This window comes from Corythoichthys intestinalis, chromosome 20 (genome assembly GCF_030265065.1).
Source record: "Corythoichthys intestinalis isolate RoL2023-P3 chromosome 20, ASM3026506v1, whole genome shotgun sequence".
NCBI classification, from domain to species: Eukaryota; Metazoa; Chordata; class Actinopteri; order Syngnathiformes; family Syngnathidae; genus Corythoichthys; species Corythoichthys intestinalis.
The window spans coordinates 37,604,597-37,620,114 of NC_080414.1; the positions used below are offsets into that span (position 1 = coordinate 37,604,597).

General features: G+C 37.6%; 1 protein-coding gene across 2 annotated transcripts; it reads left to right on the plus strand.

The window, feature by feature from the left end:
* The first annotated feature begins 3,898 nt into the window (after window positions 1–3,898).
* On the plus strand, window positions 3,899–14,333 carry alg14 (ALG14 UDP-N-acetylglucosaminyltransferase subunit). Of its 2 annotated transcripts, XM_057825078.1 has the most exons (5): window positions 3,899–4,110; window positions 6,665–6,813; window positions 11,916–12,038; window positions 13,995–14,072; window positions 14,152–14,333. In XM_057825078.1, exons 1-5 carry the CDS (start codon window positions 3,900–3,902, stop codon window positions 14,179–14,181), a joined length of 591 nt encoding a protein of 196 aa, XP_057681061.1. In that variant the 5' UTR covers window position 3,899; the 3' UTR covers window positions 14,182–14,333. The 2 variants fall into 2 exon arrangements, with proteins under 2 accessions (XP_057681061.1, XP_057681060.1); XM_057825077.1 differs by having other exon boundaries at window positions 13,995–14,333.
* Window positions 14,334–15,518: the final 1,185 nt, after the last annotated feature.

Sequence of the window (15,518 nt, forward strand, 5' to 3'; positions counted from 1 at the left end):
TTGGGGTTCCAGATGAATGCCGATAAGCTGTAATGTAAAGTGTACTGTCAAAACACACAGCCACAGATGTTTTTCTGCCATTTAAAATGAAAAAAACAATTTGGACGTGCATAGCCGTCAATGGCAGAGCCTTACTTGGGGTTCCAGATGAATGCCGATAAGCTCTAATGTAAAGTGTACTGTCAAAAAACACAGCCACAGATGTTTTTCTGCCATTTAAAATGAAAAAACAATTTGGACGTGCATAGCCGTCAATGGCAGAGCCTTACTTGGGGTTCCAGATGAATGCCGATAAGCTCTAATGTAAAGTGTACTGTCAAAAAACACAGCCACAGATGTTTTTCTGCCATTTAAAATGAAAAAACAATTTGGACGTGCATAGCCGTCAATGGCAGAGCCTTACTTGGGGTTCCAGATGAATGTCGATAAGCTCTAATGTAAAGTGTACTGTCAAAAAACACAGCCACAGATGTTTTTCTGCCATTTAAAATGAAAAAACAATTTGGACGTGCATAGCCGTCAATGGCAGAGCCTTACTTGGGGTTCCAGATGAATGCCGATAAGCTCTAATGTAAAGTGTACTGTCAAAAAACACAGCCACAGATGTTTTTCTGCCATTTAAAATGAAAAAACAATTTGGACGTGCATAGCCGTCAATGGCAGAGCCTTACTTGGGGTTCCAGATGAATGCCGATAAGCTCTAATGTAAAGTGTACTGTCAAAAAACACAGCCACAGATGTTTTTCTGCCATTTAAAATGAAAAAACAATTTGGACGTGCATAGCCGTCAATGGCATGGACTTGTATGGCCTGCAAAACAGCCATATACCCCCCAAAATACCATATACCCCCCCACAAACCGAAATGCATTTTGCCACATACCCCAAATAAATGCCACATGGCAAAATGCATTTTGCCACATGGCAAAAGAAAATACCACATGGCAAAAAAAATTGCCACATGGCAAAAACATTTTGCCACATGGCAAAAAAAAATGCCACATGGCAAAAACATTTTGCCACATGGCAAAAATAATTGCCACATGGCAAAACCATTTTGCCACATGGCAAAAAAAAATTGCCACATGGCAAAAAAAATTGCCACATGGCAAAAACATTTTGCCACATGGCAAAAAAAATTGCCACATGGCAAATACCACTTTTGGTTCTCGCTGTCTCTCCAAAAGAGCTGTCTGACGACATGTGATCAAGGATTGTTGATTTGTATAAAGCTGGGAAAGGATACAAATTCATCTCTATGAGTCTGGATGTTCATCAATTGACAGTCAGAGTTGTCTACAAATGGAGAGAGTTTGGTACTGTTGCTTCTCTCCTAAGGAGTGGCCGTCCACCAAAGATGACGCCAAGAGTTCAGCGCAGAGTACTTAGAGGGGTAAAAAAGAACCCTAGAGTGTCTGCTAAAGACTTACATAAATCACTGGCACAGTCAGATATCTCTGTGCACACATCAACTATACTGTATGTAAAACGATGGCCAAGAATGGTGTTCATGGGAGGACTCCACGGAGGAAGCCACTTCTGTCTAAAAAAAATCATTGTTGCTTGTTTAATGTTCGCAAAAAGGCACTCGGACTCTCCACAGACCTTTTGGCAAAATATTTTGTGGACTGAGGAAACCAAAGTTGAATTGTTTGGGAGTAACACACAACATCATGTGTGGAGGAAAAATGGAACAGCTCACCAACATCAACCCCTCATTCCACCGTGAAGCATGGTGGAGGGCGCAGCATGACTTGGGGCTGTTTCTCTGCCTCAGGGCCTGGACAATTTGCAATCATCAATGGAAGAATGAGTTCAAATGTTTATCAGGATGTTTTGCAGGAAAACCTGAGGCCGTCTGTCAGACAGTTGAAGTTAAAAAGAGGATGGATGCTGCAACAAGACAATGATCCAAAACACAGAAGTAAATCAACTTCAGAATGGTTTCAGAAGAACAAAATACACATTTTGGAGTGGCCAAGTCAAAGTCCACCATTGAGATGCTGTGGCATGACCTAAAGACAGCGATTCATGACAGATATCCCAGGAATCTGACTGAACTACAGCAGTTTTGTAGAGAAGAATGGGCCAAGATTAGTCCTGGGGGGGGCACAAAATATTAAATGTGATGGTTCACTTACTTATTTTTCCCTTTTCTGTCATTGTTTGCTTGCTCATTAAGATACGAAAACCTATAAATGTTTGGGTGGTTTTAATTAAAGCAGACAGTTTTTTCATCTGTGTGATTTAGACCAAGATCAGCTCACATTTGATGGGGATTTTATGCAGAAATGTGGGAAATTCCAAAAAGTTCAAATACTTTTTCATACCACTGTACGTCGTGCTGAATCAATTTTTGGAAATTCTGTGGGTTTCTCTGGCTTGATTTTGCAGTTTTAACCATGTCAACACATTGCTTACTTCAACCGCAATTCATGTTGTTTGGAGCGGACATTTTCCAAGAGGACGTCGCTCATATTGGGAATGGCGTGGCTCAGTGGTAGAGTAGTTGTCCCCAAACCCAGAGGTTGTGGGTTTGATTCTCTGCCCTGACGAACTTGCCTAAGTGTCCTCGAGCAAGATACTGAACCCCACATTGCTCCTGGTGCTGCGTCACCAGTAGGTAGATGGTGATGTAGTGTAGAGCGCCTTGAAAGGTGGAAAAGCGCTATATAAGCATATATAATACACCATTTACCATATTTCACTCAGGAAACGTTCTATAGACATTTTGATCAGTCATATGACTGGTTTGGAAATCCATTCTATTCTATTCTACAGACCACTATATGTTATCTAAATGGCACAAAATGGTCCTATATATCTATATTTCATATTTTAATGTTATGTAAATGTGTTTAAACATAAAATATGGGTATTTTTAGGCAGGAAATGGGCATACCATATAGCCACCATTATGGCATGCTAAATGGGTTTCAAAATTGATTCCACTGAAGCCACACCTTTTTCAAAATGTATTTCAAAATTGTCAACAGTCTTGGGGGTTAAATGGGAGTTATTTTTCGCTACAAAACAAACCAAACTGCCATTCCCTTTGATATATAAACTTTTTTAACTTCTATTATGGTGTTGGAAATTCAACACATAAACCATTATGTTTTGCAATTTTGATTTTTTTAAAAATCATAAATGACTGAGATATAGCTTTCAACATTCAAAATGCACTGTAATTTATCCTTATTTGGATCACAAAGTATTGAGCTTTATCATTGTGTCAATAAGCTAATTATTGGTGCACTTTCCCCCTAAGACTTTCTTTTATTTGGAATTTTTGAGTGCAATAAAAAAAGGGACATCATTATGTCTGTAAGCCTTGAAAAATTCATGAAAATTTATTGAAGAAGATGGCTTCTAAATTTTTGACCAAGTGCTTACCTGAAGACTATTGCGTAAAACTAACATTTATACTGCAAGGATGTCCTACTTCTTTGGCAGGGATATCCATTCTAAACACGAAATCAAAACGATAACATTTACGGGCTGACAGTCGACTTTTAGATGGGAAAATCTCTGTTCAACCATATAAACCGTGTTTGAAGTATTTCCTAAAAACATGTTGTTTCTTTAATGTCTATTGAATCATTAGGACCATTGCATATTGCTCCTTTAACAGCGAAAAGATGAGAGACAAGTTGATGGAAAGTGCTAAGTAGTTTGGCCTCAAAAATATATTGAAGGTTGAGGGATGAGAAATTTAAAGCTCTTTGGCAGTTTTTTTTTTTTTTTTTAAGAAAAGATTGATGAATAGGATATAATGCATTATTTTGTTGTTTGTTTGTTTGAATATTTATGATTAGCCTATGATTTTTTTGCTCCTTAGTACTTTACGCTCGCCCACACTCCAACAAAGTAGGTGGCGGTAATGTTCCTAAACGTCGGATGCTACCCGCCATAAACTCTAAGAAGAGAAAGAATGACGGAAGTGTTTGGCGACTTGGTGTGGCTGTCATGACTTTACTATTAGGGTCCCTTTTGTTTATAATAGCATGTGTGTTCTTTTTTATACGGTTATACATAGTTCTCAGGAATGGACGTAACTGTAAACCCGGAAAAAAAGGTCGGATTACTCTTCTTGTCGTCGCGGGATCAGGTAAACGTGATACAGAGCTTTCTGTTTGGGATCTTGAACGTTTTATGTTTGAGACTTAATGAATGAGCCACTGACACACCTCCATGAAGTTGGCCCACAATCCGACGTAAATTTAAAGAAACATTATGTCCTTCGTTTGTGCTGATTTTTTTTTTTTTGTTTTAGTTTTTTTTTTGTTTTTGTTTTTTTTTTTTTTTTGGGGGGGGGGGGGGTTATTTTTCGATATTAATTCTTTTATAAGTCAATCTGAGGTCCACCAGCCCCCCGTTTTGATTAAAAATGGCTAAAAATTGTGTCAATCGTTTGTGCTGTAAAAACTCAGTCCGTGCTGCTATCGTTTTTGAGATATTAATTTTGAGTAATTACGGCAGGCTGCCCCCCATTTATTGCAAAATAGACCCAAAATGGTGCCATTCGTTTATGCTACGTTAGTGCTGTAAAAATTTTCGTTTGTCCTTCAATCGTTTTATAGATAATGAGATATTTATGTCGAGTGATGACGTCATCGCAGCCCCCATTTACAACATTTTTTGACACAACAATCAACAATACAAACCAAAAACGAAATAACACAAATATGCCAGGGGCTATAAACATTCAAAACATTGCACATCAGAGAAAAAAAAAAAAAAACAATGAATAATACTGTAATTAATTATTCACAAAAAAGTTTTAGTTTTTGTCAAATATTATGTGTTTTCCCCACTTTCAGATTCTTTGGTTTTTTTTAAATAACAGATTTATGTAGCACACAGTCTCATTATGAAAGTGGGAAAAAGAAGGTAACAGCTTGCTAAATTTACATTTGTGGAGGTAGAATTTTGATAAAATGAGTAGCTTTTTTAGTTTTTTTTAATAGAAAAAAAATGGACATTTTCCCATTTTAGTTTTAAGTCCACATGTAGAGTCCTGACGATGAACGAAATGTTTTGCAGCACAAATGATTGACACCATTTTTAGCCAGTTTTAATCAAAGTTGGCGGGCTGGTTGAGCTCAGATTGACCTATAAAAGTTTAAAAAAAAAAAAAAAAAAACTCAAACGACCATGACACAGCACAAACCAATGACATAATTTTTCTTTAACTTTGCGTCTGGTGGGGGGCCAACTTCACGGAGGTGCCACCGACGGATGAGGACTTGTATTCTTTATTCACTCTAGAAGGGCAAACGGATTTTAGCTTCTTGCAAACCTGTAAACATAATTTTTCAAAATATAGTCGCAAAAATCAAACCATTTGAATTATGCGGATACCAAAATGGACGCGGATGGTACCATTCCGTAAGATAAAATGATAAATGTTTTCATTTGACGCTACTAGATCAAATCACCATGCAAAAAACTTTTTTTTTTTTTTTTTTTTTTTTAACTTAGGAGAGAACGGTGTAAGTTGTCACATTTTTATGTCGTACATCACTATCTTAACACATCACAGAATAATCAATTATTTATTACAGTGGAGCTTAAGAATTAGTTCTGTCTAGCGATTAAAATTTTTAATCACAGTTCAGTTCTTCATACTCACACTATTTTCATAAAGAATTCCTTTTTTTTTTTCTGTTCTATTATTTTATTAAATTTTAATGCTGGTGCTGTCAAGCTATTCAAAATTTTAATCGATTGCAGTCCATAGTCGCAATTAATCACATTTTGTTTTTTAAAAAAGAAAAAATTCAATGTAAAAATGATTTTATATTTTGTATTTAATGTACCTATTAGCATAGGAGTTGACCAGCTTCACATAATTCGAATTTACTTAGAAGCATCGTTCATTAGAAGCAAGAGTTGGGCAATTTTAGTCTTAAACATGAATTAAACATCCATTTTTCCCAAATAACTAAAAATATAAGGACAGCACAGAGTCAGTCTCGAACAGTCTCGATTCTTGGTTAAAAGCGTGCAGTTAGCATTTATTTTACATAAATATGTCGAAGTACAATGCTAGTCTGTTAGTAAATGAGCTAGCGGCCACCTTATGTAAATAGAGCTTTTCCGGTGAAAAGTCTTGTGAATAAATGCTTAAATACCTGAATTCTTTATAGATATGGACCTAAAACAGTCTCGATTCTTGGTTAAAAGCAAACAAACCGTGCAAAATTACATTTCTTGGCCGAATTGCGTAGATCTCACTGTCAAAAGGCTTAAATGACTAAAAGCAAACAAACCGTGCAGTTAGTATTTATTTTACGTAAATATGTCGAAGTAAAATGCTAGTCTGTTAGTAAATGTAGCTACCAGCCGCCCTATGTAAACAGAGCTTTTCCGGTGAAAAGTCTTGTGAATAAATGCTTAAATACCCGAATTCCACCACTGTATTTGGTTTTAACTCAGCTTAACCACGAGATGGTATCATGACTCTTTGAGTTTTGCGATTTCCATACATGTATCATTACAGGCTTAGGTGTTAACAACCATTCCCGTTTTGAATTGCCGACCACATTTTCAATGCAAAACACCTTCTTGATTAACTTGAAAAGAGCTTCATAAATCTCGAGTTGCTTGTTCATTGTGTCTGTTGTCATAATGGGAGGCCTGACAGCTTGCTTTGTTTTCAGGTGGTCACACAACCGAAATCCTGAGGTTGATGAAGAGCCTTTCAGGTGCTTACACCCCTCGACTCTATGTTATTGCTGATACAGACAGGATGAGTGAGGAGAGAATCAGAGCGTTTGAGAAATCCAGACTCCTGGACTCTGATCCACAGGTACACAGCTTATATTTCTTGAACTGTATATACTAGGGCTGCAGCTTTCGAATATTTTAGTAATCGAGTATTCTACTGAAAATTCCATCGATTAATCGAGTAATCAGATAAAAAGTTTTTTTTTTAGGTGAAGAGCAATTATAAATATACATAAGAAAACAAGACATTTCACCTAATATTGAACCATTTTTAGACAATGTCTTTATTTTAAGATGTACATTGTTGAAAACAGCCCACAATGGCATCTCAAATGTGACTAGAAAAAAAAACAATTCACTGCTTTCACTCAAAATACTTAAGATCTTATAAAAAAAAAAAAAAAAAAAGGAAAAAAATCTCATTTCTTACCTAAAAATGTCATTACGCTTGATAACACACTTCTCTTAAAGGTGTGTTTTTCCCACACGTTTCAATTGAATTTCCATTTGTGTCAAGTAGGGCTGTCCCAAACGACTAATTTTCTCTTGATTAGTAAGCCTACTGTTTTTACGATTAGTCAACTAATAATTCAATTTTTTTTCTTTTTTTAATAATTTAATAATGAAATTTTGTTGACGCTTACTAATTCACAAAAACATTTTGGAACACTTAAATTCTTCTGTACAAATAAACACATAAACAACAATAATGAATCAGAAATAAACAATGAGGTCAAATGCTGATAGCGTTAACTAGTGCAAAAGTATGGCATTTATACAGATTGAGAACACTGACTTCGCCTTTCCAACATGATTCAAAACAATTGTTAAAAAAAAATATCTAGCATTAATATTATAGTATACTACTAATAATTATTCATTGCCAATCAGATTTTTCATAATGGGTGTAATTTTAAAGCTATTCTTAGTGTAGAATCTGAATTCTGAAGTATGTGGGATTAACGCCAGAAATCGTTATTTGTATGACGAACATCACTTGGGTTTATTTTGAAATGTTCACCGGAAGTACGTTCGCTAAACCGCAAACCATAAGCTTTACACTCTGCAAAAAAACACTTTTTGCCATTGCATGTGGTGTCAGTAATTGATTTTTTTTTTTTTTTTTTTTTTTTTTCGTTTGCTGATGCTGTTAACCAGTGATTTTTCATGTAGGAAGTGTCACCTTTTAACCACAAGTTTGCGTTTTGGAGAGGACTGCCAATGTTTTATAGTAGGCTAAAGTAGGTTGTCTTTTTTCCCCATTAGCCTCAATGTAGCAATGCTAACGTTTACGGTGTTTCATATAGATGCGTTTCCTTATTTTGTATGTCTGAACTTTAATTCTACGTCGTGTTGATGACCAATAAACATCTGTGAAAGGAACTGGAGTCTCATATGCCATCAATCCCATTGCATGCATGCGGCGATAAAACACAGTTGTGAAAATTACTGCCCTCATTTTTATTTATCGTGCGGTAAATAACTCATTGCAAATCGCAAAAGGCTTAGCAACTTCAATAAAAAATGTAGTTAGTTAGTTAGTTAGTTAAATGGACTTACAATCTGCCAGCTTGTTGTCACCTGCCGTCTTCCAAAATTACAACTGAGTGACAGCACTTTAGGTGTTCATTCACAATCGAAGTGCAGCCTGGTATGCAAGCCTAGCATTGAAGAGACAGGACACAACAGTGTACTCTCCTTTGTTTCGTTGAACACTCTCGTCAGGGGTCGCGTTAACCGAATACTTTCCGTCGTTGACCGGTTTTTTAAAACGGTGACTGAAAAAACTGGAGTCCGTCCGTCATTTTGACAGGTTGCAATTCACACCCCAGACCACAGGGTGGCGAGTGAGCATATTAATTAGCTATTGTCTCTCTTAATGCATGACGTCGTTGGCTATTCTGTCAGAATATTGTAGCGTCACCGGGGTCTGGCGGCGGCACCGTGATTGACACATCAACGCGAGGTTCTTATTGGTGCACCTGGTGTGCCAGCGCGTCATCCAATTGGTGGACTAGATTGCCGCCTGTGTATAGACCCCGATCACATGACGTCACAGCTCCGCCCCCCTGACTGGAGCCGCCATATTGTCCGTCAGCTAGTCGTGTTTACACATTACCGCTACGTACACGCCTCCTATTACGGCGTGTTTTTCTGCTCGTTAACATTAATAATCAAAATGGTGAAGGCGTGTGTGACGGTTGGTTGCAGTAACAGAGAAGATAGACGGAGAGACTTGAAGTTCTACTGCACAGGTGTCAAACCGATTCCAGAAAGGGCCAAGTGGGTGCAGGTTTGCTTTCCAACCAATGAAGAGGACTACTTTTCACCAATTAGATCTTTTACATGTGTAATCAGTTAAACTTTGTCAGGTGCTGCTTGTTTCAGCAGGAAGTTCATTGGTTAAACTCTTTTCGCGTTATCGGTTGGAACAAAATCCAGCACCCACTTGGCCCTTTCTGGAATCGGTTTGACACCTGTGTTCTACTGTATTCTGAGAGACCCGAAGAGGAGAGCGAGATGGACTGCTGTAATTCGACAAGAAATCTGGGCACCAAACGATCACCACAGACTATGTAGTAGTCATTTTATATCTGGTAAGATGCATTTAATACATATTTAGAAGATTTTGGGCTGACAACCAAAACTAAGATCATTGTGTGACGTTGGTGATTGGGGTCTATAAAGTTGCCTCTTTTTCTTTGGGGGCGGAGTTGTTGTTTTGTTGGTGTTTTTGGGGGTAAGCAGAGTAAAAAGAGGGAGAAAAATACCACGACTTCCGTGTCTAATTTTTTGCCGCCAAGCAAGCGTTACAATATTAATTAAAAATGAATGAAAACTAAATACTATTGAATATGTCATCATTATCATTTTAAAAATTTAAGTGACGGGTAAAAATAGATTATGACCGGATTTTTATGACCCTGTCAGTCAAAATGACAGACAACGAAAATGTCTAGCGCAACCTATGACTCTCGTGCACTTTTTTGGCTTTGTGCCGCTTTCCCCGCTTGCAAACCGAGGGTTCGACATTCTCAACTTTCTACGCATATATTTTTGTAACCCTTCATTAACCGTCGACGGGATGTTGTGCTCGCCGACGCATTTACATCATTGATGACGTCGACTACATCGGGACAGCTCTAGTGTCAAGCTATTTTTAAGTTCTAGTTAAGTTCTAGTTAAGTTTTAAGTTTAAGTCCATAGCAGGGGTCGCGTTAACCGAATATTTTCTGTCGTTGACCGATTTTTTAAAACGGTGACGGAAATTTGAAGTCAGTTAATTGTTCGGCGAGTCAAAATGAGGAATTTTCCTGGCTTTGATTTATTGGCGCGTGCGTTTACGTGTGTGCGTGCTTTCGGCACACGTGCATGTTAAAACTTCCCCCATTGATTGCATATGAGACTCCAGTTCCTTTCACAGATGTTTGTTGGTAATCAACACACCATTGAACTAAAATTCAGAGAGACAAAATCAGAAAACACATCTATATTAAACACTGTAAAACGTTAGCATTGCTACATTGAGGCTACTGGCGAAAGACGATGTATAGTTGTACTAACCACTTTAGCCTGCTATAAACCAGTGCAGTCTTCTCCAAAACGCAACCTTCACAGTTAAAAGGTGACACTTCAAACTAGGGTTGTCACGATGCCAAATTTCTGTTTTGATACATAAATATTTATTTTGGTACTTTTCAGTACTTTGTCAAAAAGTTGACAAAAAGTTGAAACACTCGAATGTCAATATTTCCCTTTAATCTCAAAGAAACCTTAGAAACAATAACAGTCATTAAAATAAATACTTAAGAAACAATAATTAAAATACTTTGGAACAAATGAATAAACTTTAGGGACAAAATGATGTGCATAGCTAATCAATTGAAAACAGTAAGAAGATTAGAAATCCAATTTTTGAATGCACCATACCTGTGTATAAATATAGCTGCCTAAAGAATAAGAATATATAAAATAATATAGAATATAAATGAAATGCACTACTCACAAATGAATATAATGATCATCATGGACAATAACTAACACACTCATTAAGCAGGATAATCAAAATTATTATGATAAAGATTAGCTTAGCTCCAACAATCAAAGGAACCAATGATTAGCATTAGCGGTTAGCTCCCAGAGGTTTGCACGCAGCGGCTAGCAATACAGCGGACTATATTCGTTTGGGAACAGGTCATCTACCAATAGTGGTGCATGATAATGCATTTTTCAACCGATAACCAATAATCTCCTCCTCTTTCCAGCCAATAACCGATAATGTCAAGCCGATAATTCTATAACAAAGATATACTGTATATACCAATTTTAAATTATACACAAGAGCAAATGTTACCGTTCAAAAAAAGAATTAGCGCTACTTTTTCCACATCTAATGTGAACAGGTAGTAAATTCCAATATCTAAAGAATGTATTTTAATTCATTAATATTACCGTAATAGTTCTTACAAAGTAGATACTTAATTGCGTAAAAATGCTTTTAGGAGGGGTTTAGGCGCCGGCGAAGAATTGGACAATACTGCATTCATTGCGCACATTTGGAGTCTAAATCAAGTATATAATGATAGGAATGCATTATCGGTTGAATTTTTAATATCTGGATTATCATTATTGCCATTATCGGCCGATAATAACATCTTTATCTAACAACCATATTAACAAATTATTAATGCACACTTCAACTGCCAGACTTGCGTTTCTCATTGACACACAGATTTTATGAAGTAGAAAGTCAACACAACGGAGGCCGATCAAAGAACAGCTCTGCTGCAGCGGGCTCTCTCACTCTCATCCAATGAGCACAAAGAGGAGGTGATTGGGCAACAATCAAGCTACGTCACACTCGTTTGCCTCGCTCTGCTTAAAGAGACGGGCTCCAATTTACCAATTCAAGCGCATTCAAGAAAATGAAATAAAAGTACTGTTGGTAAATCATTTTAAAAACTCGTACCGCAGTACTATACTAGTACTGAAATGCCTTGCAACCTTACTCCAAACATGAAAACTCGCTGCTTTATGGCATTTGCAAACCATGCGAAAAATAGAAAAAAAATTTTAAACTGGCACCACCTGCGTTAGGAAAATAGAAGTGCCTTTGTTGTTGAGTTGTATTGTCCTTGTTAAAAGATGTCACGATAATGTGAAAATCTGTTTCAAACTCTGTAGTTCACCATTCATCGGATCACACGGAGCCGAGAGGTACATCAGTCATGGAGTTCTTCAGTTCTAAGCACTCTGAATGCCCAGTTTCATGCTATACCACTCATCTTCCGAGTCAGGCCTGACATGGTGTGTAAGCATCTACCATAATTTGTTGAGTTTCGTGTGCATTTTCTTCAAAATTAATTGTAAAATATTTAGTGTCAGGATATTGAATGATTGCAACTAAACAGTTGTCTTGAAAGATACTTTTACATAATATACAGTGGTACCTCTACTTACGAACGTCTCTACACACGTTATTTTCAGGTTTTGACAAGTTTAACATTTAAAAACATTAGACTGGATTTAGTACCAAAAATACCAGCGACATCAGTTTTCATAGATAAGTGAATTTTTAGAACAAATATTGGGTTTGTCATTGTTATTATTTTGAGAGGGAATAGTGGTCCTTCTAAAAAAAATTAGCATATTGTAATAAAGCTCCTTATTTTTTGTAATGTACTGATAAACATTAGACTTTCATATATTTTAGTTTCATTACACATAACTGAAGTAGTTCAAGCCTTTTATTGTTTTAATATTGATGATTTTGGCAAAAAAGTCAAGAAAAAACTCAAAAAATTTGCATATCATGAAAAGGTACTCTAAAGAAGCTACTGACCTAATCATCTGAATCAACGAATTAACTCAAAACCCCTGCGAAAGATTCCTGAGGCTTTTAAAAACTCCCAGCCTGGTTCATTACTCAAAACCACAATCATGGGCAAGACTGCTGACCTGACAGCTGTCCAGAAGGCCTTCATTGACATCCTCAAGCAAGAGGCCAAGACACAGAAAGACATTTCTGAGCGAATAGGCTGTCCCCAGAGTGCTGTATCAAGGCGCCTCAGTGGGAAGTCTGTGGGAAGGAAAAAGTGTGGCAGGAAACGCTGCACAACCAGAAGAGGTGACAGCACCCTGAGAAAGATTGTGGAGAAGGGCCGATTCCAGACCTTGGGGGACCTGCAGAAACAGTGGACCGAGTCTGGAGTAGAAACATCCAGAGCCACCATGCACAGGCATGTGCTGGAAATGGGCTACAGGTGCCGTATTCCCCAGGTCAAGGCACTTTTGAACCTGAAACAGCGGCAGAAGCGCCTGACCTGTGCTACAGAGAAGCAGCGCTGGACTGTTCCTCAGTGGTCCAAAGTACTTTTTTCAGATGAATCCAGTGTCAAGTACCCACAGTCAGTGATGGTCTGGGGTGCCATGTCAGCTGCTTGTGTTGGTCTGCTGTGTTTTATCAAGGGCAGGGTCAATGCAGCTAGCTATTAGGAGATTTTGGAGCACTTCATGCTTCCATCTGCTGAAAAGCATTATGGAGATGAAGATTTCATTTTTCAGCACCTGCTCACAGTGCCAAAACCACTGGTAAATGGTTTACTGACCATGGCATTACTGTGCTCAATTGGCCTGCCAACTCTCCTGACCTTAACCCCATAGAGAATTTTTGGGATATTGTGAAGAGGAAGTTGAGAGACACCAGACTCAACACTGTGGGTGAGCTTAAGGCCGCAATCAAAGCATCCTGGGCCTCCATAACACCTCAGCAGTCCCACACCGCATTGATGCAATCATTTCTGCAAAGGGATTCCCGACCAAGTATTGAGTACATAGCTGATATAATTAATTGAAGGTAGACTTGTTTCGTATTAAAAAAACACTTTTTTGTATTTGTCGGATGAAATAATATGCACATTTTTTGAGATAGGGATTTTATGTTTTTCTTGACTTTTTTTTGCCAAAATCAGCAATATTAAAACAATAAAAGGCTTGAACTACTTCAGTTGTAATGAATCTAAAATATATGAAAGTCTAATGTTTATCAGTACAGAAAATAATGAACTTTATCACAATATGCTATTTTTTTGAGAAGGACTAGTATTTTCTATGTACACAAAATTGAACTGATACTGTTATCTGCAAATGTCATTATGCATTAAAAGAAATTGCATGTAAAAAAGCAAGTTTTATCACAAATATATCCTAATTTTGTAAATGTGCTCATGCTGCCCCCTTCTTCCTGTATTTTTGTTGTTTTAGGTGCTGTGTAATGGCCCAGGGACCTGTGTTCCCCTTTGCATAGCAGGACTTCTACTTGGAATTCTGGGAATTAAGAAAGTATTGATTGTTTTCATTGAAAGCATTTGTCGGGTTGAGTCACTGTCGCTTACAGGAAAAATCCTTTACCACTTTTCAGACTATTTTTTTGTGCAGTGGGCCAGTCTGAGGGACAGCTATCCAAAGTCTATTTTCCTTGGTCCACTAGTGTGAATGTTTTTCTTGGAGCTAGAAAGAAAATGTACAGAAAATCAAATTATTTGGATGAATGCTGATTTTGCTTTTTATTATTATTTTTATTAAACATTTTGTAATGCTGTATACTCCATTTTACCGGATGTTTAAGGCAAACTATAAAGGGTCCATCAGTAAAAATCAATTTTTCCCCACGATTACATACCAGGGGTCAACAATATAAATGGCCCAGACGTACTTTTAAAACCGTCAGGGCCACCAGAATGCTCCCACAGGGCCAGTAAAAATAATGTGTCAATTAAAAAAAAAAAGACTTTCACTTTAATTCCCAGTGGTTCAGTGTTTTGATTGATGACATTACCATGGACGTCATAATGATATTGACGGGTCACTTCCGTCATACACTGGGCCTCGCCTTTAAGTAGCGGGCCTGCCCACATCAACAGGAGTATTCTCAAACACACGCACGCAGCGCTCTAACGCCGGATTTAGGTTGAAAAAGTACAAAAGTTGTACCGCATACAAACAGGAAGGATTGTCTCAGTAGTGATTTGTTCAGGGATTCAAGGTAATTCTTATATTTTTCGTACCATGCATGCATCTTGGAACGTTGTGAAAAAAATTAATGGGAGAGATCAGCCACTACAGCATTAGCATTATACTTCGCAGTATTTACATAAAATAAATGCTAACTGCACATTTTTTATCACAGCAGCTTGATCTATCACATAGCGTCTCTATAGTATTGTAGAAAATATACTATTTCACATATTCAGCATTACTCTGTTTCAAACTCTCTCACCGATAGACAGGGGTGAAAGTGGGCCAGAATGGTCAGGAACGCAGTTCCGGTATAAGAATCAGGGCCAGAACGCCAGTTCCGGTATAAGGTTCAGGGCCGGAATGCTAATCCGGTATAAGATTAAGGGCCGGAATGCTGTTCTGGTACACGCTGCTTTGATTCCGAAAATATGACAGCAACTGTCAAAACGCTATGTAAAAAAAAAAAAGCTAAGCTGTAAAGTGTTTGTTTAGCGTAATCCGTTTCCACCAATATTTATTATTGATTTTTTTCCATGGATGACATGGAGGTTTCCCCAGCTGCTGCAGTTATCTGAGTCTGACGATGATGAGTCACATCAATGTGCGAATGCACGCAGCAAAGCAAAACGCCTGGACTCATTTATCCTTTCAATTGGCCGACATACTGACATGTGATCAACAGAGATGGTTAGCTGTGATTGGTTCAAATGTGCATGTTTTCTGGAACAGCAAAAAAAAAAAAAAAAAAAAGCTTGTTGAATTGATGCG

Coding starts and splice junctions, on each gene's coding strand:
- alg14 (XM_057825077.1), top strand. CDS start 3,900: ATGCTACCCGCCATAAACTCTAAGAAGAGAAAGAATGACGGAAGTGTT. Junction 6,814..11,915: donor TCCTGGACTCTGATCCACAG/GTACACAGCTTA, acceptor CAAACTCTGTAG/TTCACCATTCATCGGATCAC. Junction 12,039..13,994: donor TCCGAGTCAGGCCTGACATG/GTGTGTAAGCAT, acceptor TTGTTGTTTTAG/GTGCTGTGTAATGGCCCAGG.